Consider the following 12379-nt stretch of genomic DNA (forward strand, 5'->3'; position numbering starts at 1 on the left):
AGTATTCCCCACACCTTTTGGAGTGAAGGTCATTCAGTTGTTACACTTATCTTAAGGGTTCTCATGGGTAGGCATGCATGAGAACAAAATATCACAATGCAAAGATCTTATATTGAAAAATACTAAATATAAATCTTCCTACAGAAAAAAGTTAGCATTTGCAGTGATGAGTAAGTATTTTCTGAATCTAGTAGTTACAGTTTTGGTTCATAACAAAATGATGAAACAAGTCACAGGTTTCACGCGTGCTGAGTCTCTCTCTGGAACTGTCAAAGGTCACATGCAATTTTTGGACAGAAGATACTCCTGTCTGCAAAAAAGTGCAAGACTCACTTTTAAGTCAGGAAGAGAAATGCACGTTTTATTGGCTGTTTATACTAGGGTGAACCACTTATAGGCACAGGAGATCTATGTTTATCTTTGAGAATAAAATAGACTCCTTTCTGGGATAGTTCAGGCATGACAGGCTCTTCAGATCCTAAATATATTTATATGCCTCGATCCAGAAATTTCATTTGGTCATGCTACTTAGAATAGCAAAAAAAATTTTTTTTAAGTTTTTTATTTTAATTCCAGTATAGTTAACATACAGTGTTATAGTAGTTTTAGGTGTACTATGATAGCAAAATTTTGAGAGAAAACTCAATGTCTGGATATTAGGGAATAATTTAATAAATTCTTACATACAGCTTCAATATAATATTTTTGAGGAATTTACAATATGAGAAGATTTCAACAATATGTAAAACTGAATATTAAGTGAGGTCTTAATAATTAAAAAGAAAAAAATTATACAGAAATATCCCGGCAAAAATATCCTGGCATAAATGTTTTAGTGATTTAGGATGATTTTTCTTCCTAAAACTTTATTTTGTAAATTTTCTATAATGAACATCTATTTTATAAATTTGATAACATTATTTAGTAGAAGCATGGCCTCTTCGGTTCTCATACCGCTGATACTGGGTTGTTAAATTAAAAAAAAAAATTCTGTTGAATCAGTATTATTGCAGTAAGTTTGTTTTTGGCTTAAAGAAATACCGCTTTCTCTTTATTTAAATGTAATAGTCCTTGCAAAGAGTCTTATATTTACCTTTATGTGCTTTTTCTCGTAGATTCTAGATTTATTTCACTTTCAAGATAAATTGACAGCGCGACAGTTTCAGAGAGTTGCCACCACTACCTTTATAACCATGTCGAGAGAACGCCCACAATTGGCTTCGAAGTATTTGCTTGAACCGGTGCTAGCCCCCCTCCACCGATGTTTAAACACCGCAGGTAAAGGGGGAAGTCCGGTGGCTGTGTTCCTCTCAGGGATCTTCCTCAGCATTTCAGATTTCAGTGACTGAAGTCTGTCATACTTCTTTGTCTCCAGTTTTGCTTTCTTTTCTCCCCAACTTTTTATTTTGAAAGATCCACCTCACGTGAATTCCAAGAAAAGTACCTTGAAGCACCCCTGTACGCTTTACCTGGATTGCCCAGCTGCTCATATTCTGGCCACATTCGCTTTTATCTTTGTCTCTTTTTATAACATGTACATCAGCGCTTGTTAGTTGCAGACGTCATTTGATATACAGACTTGATTCAAATTTCTCTAATTGTCTCAAGAATTTCCTTTGTAGTTATTTTTTCGTTCAAGTCTAGATTCTAGTGAAGACTCCTGCATTGCATTTACTTATATCTTTTTAGTTTCCATTAATGTAGAATAGTTCCCTAGCCTTTTGTTTGTTTTTCACCATGATGTTTTTTTCCCCAGATGAATACACTTCCTTTATCAAGAGTGACAAACTGAAACAAAACCGTAAAACCCCAAACATGTAAAAACCCAAGGTGTTAGAAGGACAAACTCAGTTCATTCAAATTCAAGCTCATCTGGACCCTGGTCACAAACCTTAGTGAGGTGCATGTGAACACCAAGTTAGGGAGAGGACAGGAGTGAGGCCAAGAGAAAGGGTGTGAAGGGGGCCCCCATAGGTTCCCTAGGGATCACCCTCAAAGTGGTACCTCCACCTTCCCAGAGATAGTGAAGACCTACCAGGCCCTAACCTTTTGACCACCCCAACCCCTGGCCAGGGTGTTTAAGGCCAGTCCCAAATGATTCTACCCTCCCTTGCTCCATCCTCACTTGCTCAGGCTTTCAACCTCACTCTTCTCCTCCTGTATACTTTTCTCTGTGAATAGTAGTAAGTTAGGGTATTGTTTGAGTCACAGTAAGGCTGGGGGCCAAGGGAGACAGGGTGGAGACGAGGTGAAGAGAGGAGAAAAAGGTCTGTCCAAGGATCCCTCTCTTCATGGGATCCCAAAGTGTACATCTAGCTCCTCTTTTTAAAAAAAAAATGTTTCTTTAATGTTTATTTATTTTGAGAGAGAGAGAGAGAGAGAGCGTGAGCAGGGGAGGGGCAGAGAGAGGGAGAGAGAGAATCCCAAGCAGGCTCCGTTAGTGCACAGGCCGACTTGGGGCTCAAACTCACGAACCTGAGATCATGACCTGAGCTGAGGTCAGATGCTCAACTGACTGAGCGCCCCCAGGCGCCCCCCAGCTCCTCTTTTGCAACCACTCAGATCTGAGAAAGTGCACTGTAGGCACCAGCAGCTGTAAGTCGGAGAAGGGATGGGCTCGCCGGCCGGTACTTGGTGGGGCTGGCTGGCGTGAGAGGACAGCGGCAGCTGCGTTTTCCCGCGGGTCAGGCTGCTGCTCAGCACAGCCAGGTGGGCGCTGAACTGCCTGCCAGCTCCATGTGCCGGTGCTGCTGTTCGCCCTGGGAGGCCCTGGGAGCCCTCAGCAGGCTCGGTGACGTTGCCGGCTGTGTTAGCCGGGACGAACGAGAGCGGGGCCTGCTCGTCAGTGTGAGCGGAAGGCAGGCTGTGGGAACTGGGTTCAGCTCCGTCGAGGGCTTGGGCAGGGGGGCTGCTAGGGTCTAGCAGCAGCCTCCGCTCCTCTCCGTCCTGGTCCCAGTCCTTGTTCTCGCTGCTGTAGCGGCACCCCAGGGCTGGGGTCAGGCTGGGCGCTCAGACCACGCCGAGGAGGGAAGGCATCCATCCTTACCATGGCATTTTTGAAGAGCCTCGGTTACAAAACGTTCTGCAATTTGTATTTGTCTAATTGTTTCCTCATGATTAGATCCAGGGTAAACATTTCAGCAGCAATATTCCATAGGATGGCTATTTTTTCTCAGTCTCCATTAGATTAGGGGGCACACGTAATCAGTTTATCCCATTCTGGTGATATTAAATTTGATCATTTCATTAGTAGCCTGATTTCTCCATTGTTAACATATCTTTCTCTGTAATTAATAAGTAATCTGTGGGATGATAGTCTGAGACTGTGTGCCCTGTTTCCTGTTAAGTCTTTCTTGCTGTGGTTTGGTATCCATTGATGATTCTTGCCAGTAAAATGGTTACTTTCTTTGTTATTTTAATTTGTTAGGTTGCTATTCTTCTATAAAGAAGAGCTTTTCTTTCTCCTTGCCTCATCCCTTTTTATAAGTTTTTTTTTTTAAGATTTTATTCAATGAGTTACCCAACATTCTTGTCATTCATTTTTTAAAAAATATTTATTTATTTATTTTGAGAGACAGTGCATGCACAAGAGCAGGGGTGGGGTAGAGAGAGAGGGAGAGAGAGAATCCCAAGCAGGCTCTGTGCTGTCACTGCAAACCAGCGAGATCATGACCTGGGCCAAGGTCCAGAGTCGGCCACTTAATCGACTGAGCCACCCAGCCTCCCCTCTTATCACTCATTTTGATGCTCAGATTTTCCCATATTTGGCTGGTGGGTTTAGTTCTGTTTTAATGTCTTAGAAGATTGACATTGCACCAACTCATCACCTGCCTTAGTATGTTTTTATACTTTACTGAATTTTTCCCCCACAGTTTACTGAATTTAATGCTTGGATGCAGAATATTATTTCAACATTCTTTGTTAAAAAAAAGACAAACAAAACAAAAAACCTTTCTAGATAGTAGTTCCTAAGGTTTTAAATGAAGAAAAAGTTTGATGTTATGGTTAAACCAAATTTAGTTCTATGTAGACTTTTTTAAGAAGTCATCTGTAGTAAACATTTCCTGGGTGTGTGTAGTGGGGGTGAGGTGGGCAGGGATAAAGAAAGTCTAATTTTTGTGCATAGTAAAACTTCACCAAATTGAACCTGGTGAAGTGAAATTTTTGATTATTCAGATGTGATAAACGTTATATATATATATATATATATATATATATATATATATATATATTTTTTTTTTTTTTTTTTGGTGTCCATGGATTGGCCTGAACTAAACATGGTATTTGAGTAAATAGTTTAAATTTCTTTACATATTTGATAGAAACCTAGTCTAGATCCAGTATATGCTTCAACAAATCGCTCAAGGGGTGCCTCAGTCAGTGGAGTGTCCAACCCTTGATTTCGGCTCAGGTCACGATCCCAGGGTTGTGGGATTGAGTCCTGCCTTGCGCTCTGCACTAAGTGTGAGGCCTGCTTGCGATTCTCTCTCTGTCTCCCTTTGTCCCTCTCCCCTACTTGCGTGCTTTCTCTCTAACTTCATGTATTATGAATATACCTCATTACTAATCTATTCTCTTGTCTAATACCTAATCTATGAATTAGGTATTGTAGTCTGAGGCAGTGGTCCTCATAGTGTGGCCCCAGGACCAGCAACATCAGCATCACCTGGTAATTTATTGGAAATGCAACTTCTTGGGCTCTCCTCAGACCTACTGAATCAGAAATGCTGGTGTGGGTCCCAACAATCTGTGTTTTAACAGGCCCTTCTGGGTAATTCAGGTGTGTGTTCAAGTTTGAACACTGGTCTAAGAGCACTGTTCTTAGGATAACTAGATCCATTCCATTTGTGGATCAATTATTATTGTCCTGGACATTGTTCATTCCTATTGGACATCTATTTGCCAGACATTTCTTCATATGTGAGGTTATATTCGTAACACCAGCTACATGTTTTGCATTGACAGTGTCTGGATAACAAAAAGGGTGTATGATAGTCTGACTGGTTTTATATAGACAGCCCCATCATTGCCACTGGGGGAAAAAAACCCTAAAATACAGGCTTTCTTATTTTGTTTTTCATATTGTATCACATTTTTAAGACTATGTGACAATTATGATAAATTACCATATTTTTTTTTTTTTAAATTTTTTTTTTTTCAACGTTTATTTATTTTTGGGACAGAGAGAGACAGAGCATGAACGGGCGAGGGGCAGAGAGAGAGGGAGACACAGAATCGGAAACAGGCTCCAGGCTCTGAGCCATCAGCCCAGAGCCCGACGCGGGGCTCGAACTCACGGACCGCGAGATCGTGACCTGGCTGAAGTCGGACGCTTAACCGACTGCGCCACCCAGGCGCCCCGATAAATTACCATATTTTATCAATTCTAAGGTGCACATGTTTTTAACATAAAAAAAGCTTTAATTTTGGGGGGTCTTCTGGCTGGTTCAGTCAGTAGAGCATCCAACTCTTGATCCCAGGGCTGTGAGTTCAAGCCCCACATTGGGCATGGAGCCTACTTAAAAAACAAACAAAAAAAAACCCCAAAACAAAAAACTTGAATTTTGGAAATATTTTTCACATTTTAACAATTCTGATATCGAGATGTATCTCACAATTATTGTTGGCCAGGTAGCAATCATGGCATTATCTGTGCCTACAAATGAGCATTAAAACTCATAGAATGGATGTCAGTGACTTAGGAAAAAACTGTGAAGACAACAGTAGAGTGGTGACCTTTTTTTTTTTAAGAAAATGTTTGTATTTATTTTTGAGAGAAAGAGAGAGACAGAACATGAGCGGGGGAGAGGCAGAGAGAGAAGGAGACACAGAATCTGAAGCTGTCAGCACACAGCCTGATGTGAGGCTTGAACCCAGGAACCATGAGATCATGACCTGAGCTGAAGTCAGACACCTAACTGACTGAGCCACCCAGGTTCCCCTAGAGTGGTGAACTTTTAAGAAATTTCACATCAGGGACACTTGGGTGGCTCACTTGGTTAAGCGTCCAACTCTTGGTTTCAGCTCAGATCATGATCTCACGGTTGGTGAGTTCAAGCCCCACTTTGGGATCCATGCTGTCAGCACAGAACCTGCTTAGGATTCTCTCTTTCTCCCCTCTCTCTGCCCCTCCCCAACTCATTCTTTCAAAAATAAATTCAGTTTAAAAAAAAAAAGAAATTTCACATCACCTACACTCTTGGTGGCACAGAGTTCAGTATATTATGGCAATATGTGGATATCAGTAATGGTGTCGAAATGTTTCAGAAGAGTTGGACTTTTTAAATGTGAAGTGTTCAGAATTTCTTATTCTGTTTATCCCAATTATATAGCTTATATAAGGAATGATATTTAATAAAATTGTATGTCTAAATAAATCTAAAAGAGCTCTCAATACTTTTTTTATTAAGTTTTTAAGTCTTAATTCCATATAGCTAACATGCAGTATTGTATTAGTTTTGGGTGTACAAATACTGATTGAACAATTCTATACATTATTCAGTGCTGATCACAATAAGTGTACTATTTAGTCACCATCACATATTTCACACATTCCCCACTGACCTCCCCTCTTTTAATCCTTTTTATAAAATCTATTTTAAAACTTTTTTTTAACATTTTATTTTTGAGTAACCTCTACACACAACACAGGGCTTGCCGAACTCACAACCCAACGATCAAGAGTCCTATGCTCCACCAACTGAGCCAGCCAGGCACCCTGTTTTCACCTCCACGTAACCATTGACTGTCATTTTCATTTAATTTAATCCCTAATTTTTCATTCATTAAATTTACAAGTAAAATTTCAAGTCATAATGTTTCATAAGTTACTTGCTTTCTTCTTTCTTGTGATATATAAAATAACAACGAATGTTTATAATCATTGGCATCATAGATTTCATGAAATACTGTATTTGGTGTTGTATTGTACATTGGTAATCATATTGAATCTCTAATTGTAGGTGTTACTTACAGAACTATCTAGCAACACTTTCTTCCTTAAGTCCTGAGCTCTATTCAATGAGGCACTGAATATGGGTAATTTTGTTTTTTGTTCTCTAGAGATTCCAGAGAGTGGCATGGCTCCAGGGACCATTTTGGTAACAGAAGAGGAACTTAGTAGATGTATTGAGGATGTATTTAAGGTTGGTAATTTGAGTCACTAATGTTTCTAGATAACATTTACACATAGTCTTTTAAAATAGTTTTGCCTTTCTGGGGTGCCTGGGTGTCTCAGTTGGTTAAGCCTCCAACTTCGGCCCAGGTCATGATCTGGCAGTTTGTGGGTTTGAGCCCCGCGTCAGGCTCTGTGCTGACAGCTCAGATCCTGGAGCCTGCTTCAGATTCTGTGTCTCCCTCTCTCCCTACCCCTCCGCTGCTCACACTCTGTCTCTCTGTGTCTCTCAAAAATAATAAATAAACATTAAAAAAATGTTAATTCCAAACTATCATGATTTTTTCACTTTGAAAACTGGAAAATATAAGCTGTTAGTAAAAAAGCTGATACGTTTTGAAACTGTCAATTTCATCATTTACTCTGAATGTTAAACAGTTTAGATTCTCTAACTGGCACATACCACTGATGAAAGCATGTCTTTTGAAGAAATTGACAGTGGCATTTGCAGTGCTATAGGCTTCCAAAAGTGTATGAGAATATTGAGTCTACTTTATATCTTTCTAAAGTAATCACCGTCGTATACAAGTAAGTCTGAATAAGTGAATCTTGCAAATGACTACCTAAATATATTACTGAAAGTGAAAAAAAAATGTATGTTCTCTATGATTACAGTCTTATAAATATATATGAAACATATATTTTTAGACAAAAAATGAAATCCATTGCGTTAGGGCCAGATGGAGCTGGGATAAATATTCTTTCTTAAGGTTTATTTCAATAAATTTATAATAGTATTTTACTATGAAAAATATCCACGCTAGTAAATAGCTTTCAAAATTATTTTCCATGTAAAAAGGTCCAGCTGCTTTGGAAAATAATTTGGCAGTTCCTCAAAACATTAAACATGGAATTACTATTTGACACAGTAATTCCATTCTTAGGTATATACCTAAGAGAAATGAGAACATGTTCAGACAAAAATCTGTGCACAAATGTTCATCACGGCATTATTCATAATAGCCCAAACCTGGAAGTCACCCAAATGTTTATCAACTGATAAATAGATACACAAATGTGATATATGCATATAATGGAGTATTTTTTAGCCATAAAAATGAATGAAGTATGGACACATGCCACAACGCAAACATTTAAAAGTAACAAATTTAAAACTTTAATAGAAACCAGAAAAAAAAAAGACCACACGTTGTATGATTCCATTTATGTAGAATATTAAGACTGGGCAAATTCATAGAGACAGAAAGTAGATTAGCGGTTGCTAGGGGCTGGAGCTGGGGAGTTAGGAGTGTCTGCTAATGGGTATGGGATTTCTTTGTGAGGTAAGGAAAATGTTTTGGAATTAGACAGTGGTGATAGTTATACAGTCTTGTGAATATACTAAAAGCCACTTGTACATTTTAAGAGTGAATTTTTTTTAATGTTTATTTATTTTTGAGAGAGAGAGTATGAGCAGGGGAGGGGCAGAGAGAGAGGGAGACACAGAATCAGAAGCAGGTTCTAAGCTCTGAGCTGTGAGCACAGAGCCTGATGTGGGGCTTGAACTCACGAACCATGAGATCATGACCTGAGCTGAAGTTGGATGCTTAACCGACTGAGCCACCCAGACACCCCTTAAGAATGAATTTTATGGCATGTAAATTACTTATCAATAATTTTAAAAATTATACTCCACTCTTCTCATTTCTTTTCTATGGCAATAAATTAAGCATTTTAGAGAAAGTGTTTAGTTTTTAATGAAATAATTCAAACAGATAAAAAATGCAGAGTAAAACACTCATGTACCCATCACTCAGCTTAAGAAATTAAACATTACCAGTTCAGTTGAAATCTTCTATCTACCTATCCCTGGTCACATTTCCATGGCTTCCCATCTAAAGGTACATTGTGGTTTTAGTTAACAGTTAGTTCTCTTATTACTAGTGAGTTGAACATCTTTTTGTGTTTTAGGTTTATTCATATTTTTTCTTCTGTAAATTGCCTATTCACGTTTTGTCCGTTTTAAAAATTGCCTCTTCAAAATTTTTTTAGAATAAATCTTTTTTTTTAAGTTTATTTATTTTGAGAGAGACAGAGGCAGCATGAGTCAGAGAGAGGCAAAGAGAGAGGGAGAGAGAATTACAAGTTAGCTCCACACTGCCAGCGCAGAGCCCCACTCAGGGCTCAAACCACAAATCCACGAGATCATGATCTGAGCCGAAACCAAGAGTTGGATGCTTAACTGACTGAGCCACCAGGGCGCCTCTAGAATAAATCTTTTTTTATAAAACAACTTTATTGAGGTATACTTTACAGACCATAAAATAATGTTTTAAGTATGCAAGTCAATGATTTTTAGTAAGTTTACAGAGTTGTGAAACTAATACATTACAATTTTAGAACATTTCCATTACCCTAAAAAGGTCCCTGTGCCTATTTATAGTCACTCCTTGTTCCCACCCTTAGCCCCAGGCAACCACTAATCTGTCTACCTCTATGGATTTGCCTTTATGGCTGTTTCATGGGAAGGAACCATGCAACTTGTGATCTTCTGTGGCGGACTTCTCTCTCTTAGTATGATGTTTTGTGTGTGTGTGTGTGGGGGGGTGTTTCCATGTTTTGTTTTTTTTTCAAAGTAATCACTTTGCCCAACATGGGGCTCGAACTCATAACCCTGAGATCAAGAGTCACGGACTGTTGATCAAATGTACTGACTGGGCCAGCCAGGCACCCTCTCTTAGCATAATGTTTCGGAGGTTTATCCAGGTTGTTGCATATACCAATATTTTGTCCCTTTTAATTGTTAAGTAATATTCCATGGTATGAATATACCACATTTGGTTTATTTGTTCATCAGTTGATGGCCATTTGGATGTAAAGTAGATCTTTCTTTCTTCAAACAGCTTTGTGAGTTGTAATTCACATACTGTACAGTTTACCCATTTAAAGTGTGCAAATTAGGGGCGCCTGGGTGGCTTGGTCGGTTAAGCATCTGACTTCGGCTCAGGTCATGATCTCACAGTCCATGAGTTCGAGCCCCGCGTCGGGCTCTGTGCTGACAGCTCAGAGCCTGGAGCCTGTTTCAGATTCTGTGTCTCCCTCTCTCTCTGCTCCTCCCCTGTTCATGCTCTGTCTCTCTCTGTCTCAAAAATAAATAAACGTTAAAAAAATTTAAAAAAAATAAAATAAAATAAAGTGTGCAAATCAGGGCACCTGTCTGGCGCAGTCAGTAGAGCATGCACCTCTTGATCTTGGGAGTTCAAGTTCAAGTGCCACACTGATTGTGGAGCTTACCTTAAAAAAAAAAAGTATGCATATCAATGGCTTTTTAGCATAATCTAAGGCTTGCATATTAGAAGTATATTCTAATACTTCATGACCCAAAAAGAAATCCCACACTATACCAAAACCCTTTACCACCCTTTTTTCCATTCTCCCTACTCCTCACCCCTCCAACCTCCAACCCGAGTCAACCACTAATCTACTTTCTCTTTCTATAGATTTGCCTATTCTGGACATTGCATATAAATGGAATTATACACTATATGGTCTTTTGTGATTGGCTTCTTTTACTTAGCATGATGTTTTTAAGGTTTATATTAAGCACAAAGCAGGACCTCATTCTTTTTTTTAAGATTTCTTTTATTTTTTAGTAATCTCTATACCCAACATGGGGCTCAAACTCACAACCCCAAGATCAAAAGTTGCATACTCTACTGACTGAGCCAGTCAGACGCCCCAAGACTTGATTTCTTTTTATTGCTGAATAATATCCTATTGTAGATATAGACTCTATTTTGTAATCCATTCATCCTTTGATATATATTTGGGTTGTTTTTACATTTTAGCTATTATGATTAATGCTGCTATGGACATTTGTGTACAAGTCTTTGTGCATACATATGTTTTCATTTTCCTGGGTATATACCTAAGAGTAGAATTGCTAGAGGGGCGCCTGGGTGACTCAGTCGGTTGAGCGTCCGACTTCAGCTCAGGTCATGATCTCACGGCTCGTGAGTTCGAGCCCCGCGTCAGGCTCTGTGCTGACAGCTCGGAGCCTGGAGCCTGCTTCCAATTCTGTGCCTCGCTTTCTCTCTGCCCCTAACCCACTCACATTCTGTGTCTGTCTCTCTCAAAAATAAATAAACATTAAAAAAAAAAAAAGAGTAGAATTGCTAGATCTTATGGTAACTCTGTGTTTAACCGTTTGAAGAACTGCCAAAGTGGCTGCACCAGTTTACATTCCTACTAGCAGTATGTGACGGTGTAGAGTAAACCTTAAGTCGTATTCTTTCAGATAAGAAGGCAGATGATTGGGGGGGGTGGTTGTTTTTGTTTTGTTTTTGCCTCAGCAAAGTGTTATTGATTTAAGTAATCTCTATACCCAACGTGAGGCTCAAACTCAAGACCCCAAGAATGAGAGTCACAGTCTTCCAACTGAGCCAGCCGGGTGTCCCTGTTTTCTTTTGTTTTAAACTTAATGTATGATATGCATGATTTGTAGGTATAAAATTCACGCTTAAAAATTCAAAACTCGTTCTGTTCAACACTCAACTTTTTACTAAAGTAAGCTGTTTCATTTAATTTCACTATTAAATAAAAGGGACCTGGCATACAAATATAGCATCAGATTGTTTATAGATAAAACCTAACTTAGTGACTATAATGCTGTTTTTTTTTTAATGCCTCATTTAGAGACTTATGAAAAGAAAGTTTTTATATCCTGTTCTACATATTCATAGGTAAGGACATTTTTGATTGTAGAAAAATAAGAAATTATATAGAGCAGTGTAGAAAGCAAATGTTCTGAATTAGAGAACAAGGCCCAGCTAACTCTCAGAAAGGTTGTCTTCAGTCACACACCATCTGAGGAATATCATGATGAAAACTGTTAAATGGTGGGTGTGGAATGTCAGAAAGACTTGAAAGTGGTGTCAGGGGTAGAACTTAATTGTGACTACACTCTGGTACAAACCCCTCATAGTATTTCTGGGAAGTAAAAAAAAAAAAATTGCTTTTAGAGGAAAAAGAAAGCAAATCAGCTTCTTTCTGGCAAGTGAATTAGCGTCTAAAAAATGGAGAGATCCAGAAACAGTGAATCCTGCCATTGTTCCTATTCTTGCTCCCCAAAAAACGGGGAGGGAAAAAAACCCTCCTAATTTGGTGAACAGTTTGGTGAATTTAAAACCTCCTGGAGAGGCAAGCAAAACATTAGTTGGCTGTAAACACTTGATTATGCACAAAAGATTGGGGCGGTTATGAAAG

General features: G+C 38.9%; 2 protein-coding genes across 2 annotated transcripts in view; one reads left to right on the top strand and one right to left on the bottom strand.

The window, feature by feature from the left end:
* TANGO6 (transport and golgi organization 6 homolog) overlaps positions 1–12379 on the top strand; it is a 194872-nt gene that overhangs the window by 30715 nt on the left and 151778 nt on the right. Inside the window, exons 6-7 of the mRNA XM_047078653.1 lie at positions 1116–1278; positions 7063–7145. Coding sequence (XP_046934609.1) covers positions 1116–1278; positions 7063–7145 — 246 coding nt within the window. The remainder of the gene's footprint in view (positions 1–1115; positions 1279–7062; positions 7146–12379) is intronic.
* LOC124511644 (ragulator complex protein LAMTOR1-like) lies at positions 1834–3054 on the bottom strand. Its single transcript, XM_047079043.1, has 3 exons — positions 3047–3054; positions 2588–3001; positions 1834–1891 (listed from the first exon to the last, which is right to left on the bottom strand). Exons 1-3 carry the CDS (start codon positions 3052–3054, stop codon positions 1834–1836), a joined length of 480 nt encoding a protein of 159 aa, XP_046934999.1.

This window comes from Lynx rufus, unplaced genomic scaffold, assembly GCF_022079265.1.
Source record: "Lynx rufus isolate CCGP_SWC_20201006 ecotype Redwood Valley unplaced genomic scaffold, mLynRuf1.p SCAF_16, whole genome shotgun sequence".
NCBI lineage: Eukaryota > Metazoa > Chordata > Mammalia > Carnivora > Felidae > Lynx > Lynx rufus.

Bases quoted from the DNA above. Each gene is read 5' to 3' on its own strand.
- LOC124511644 (XM_047079043.1), bottom strand. The intron at 1,892-2,587 runs GTGCCTACAGTG...CACCTCACTAAG, and splicing joins TCTCCGACTTACAGCTGCTG to GTTTGTGACCAGGGTCCAGA.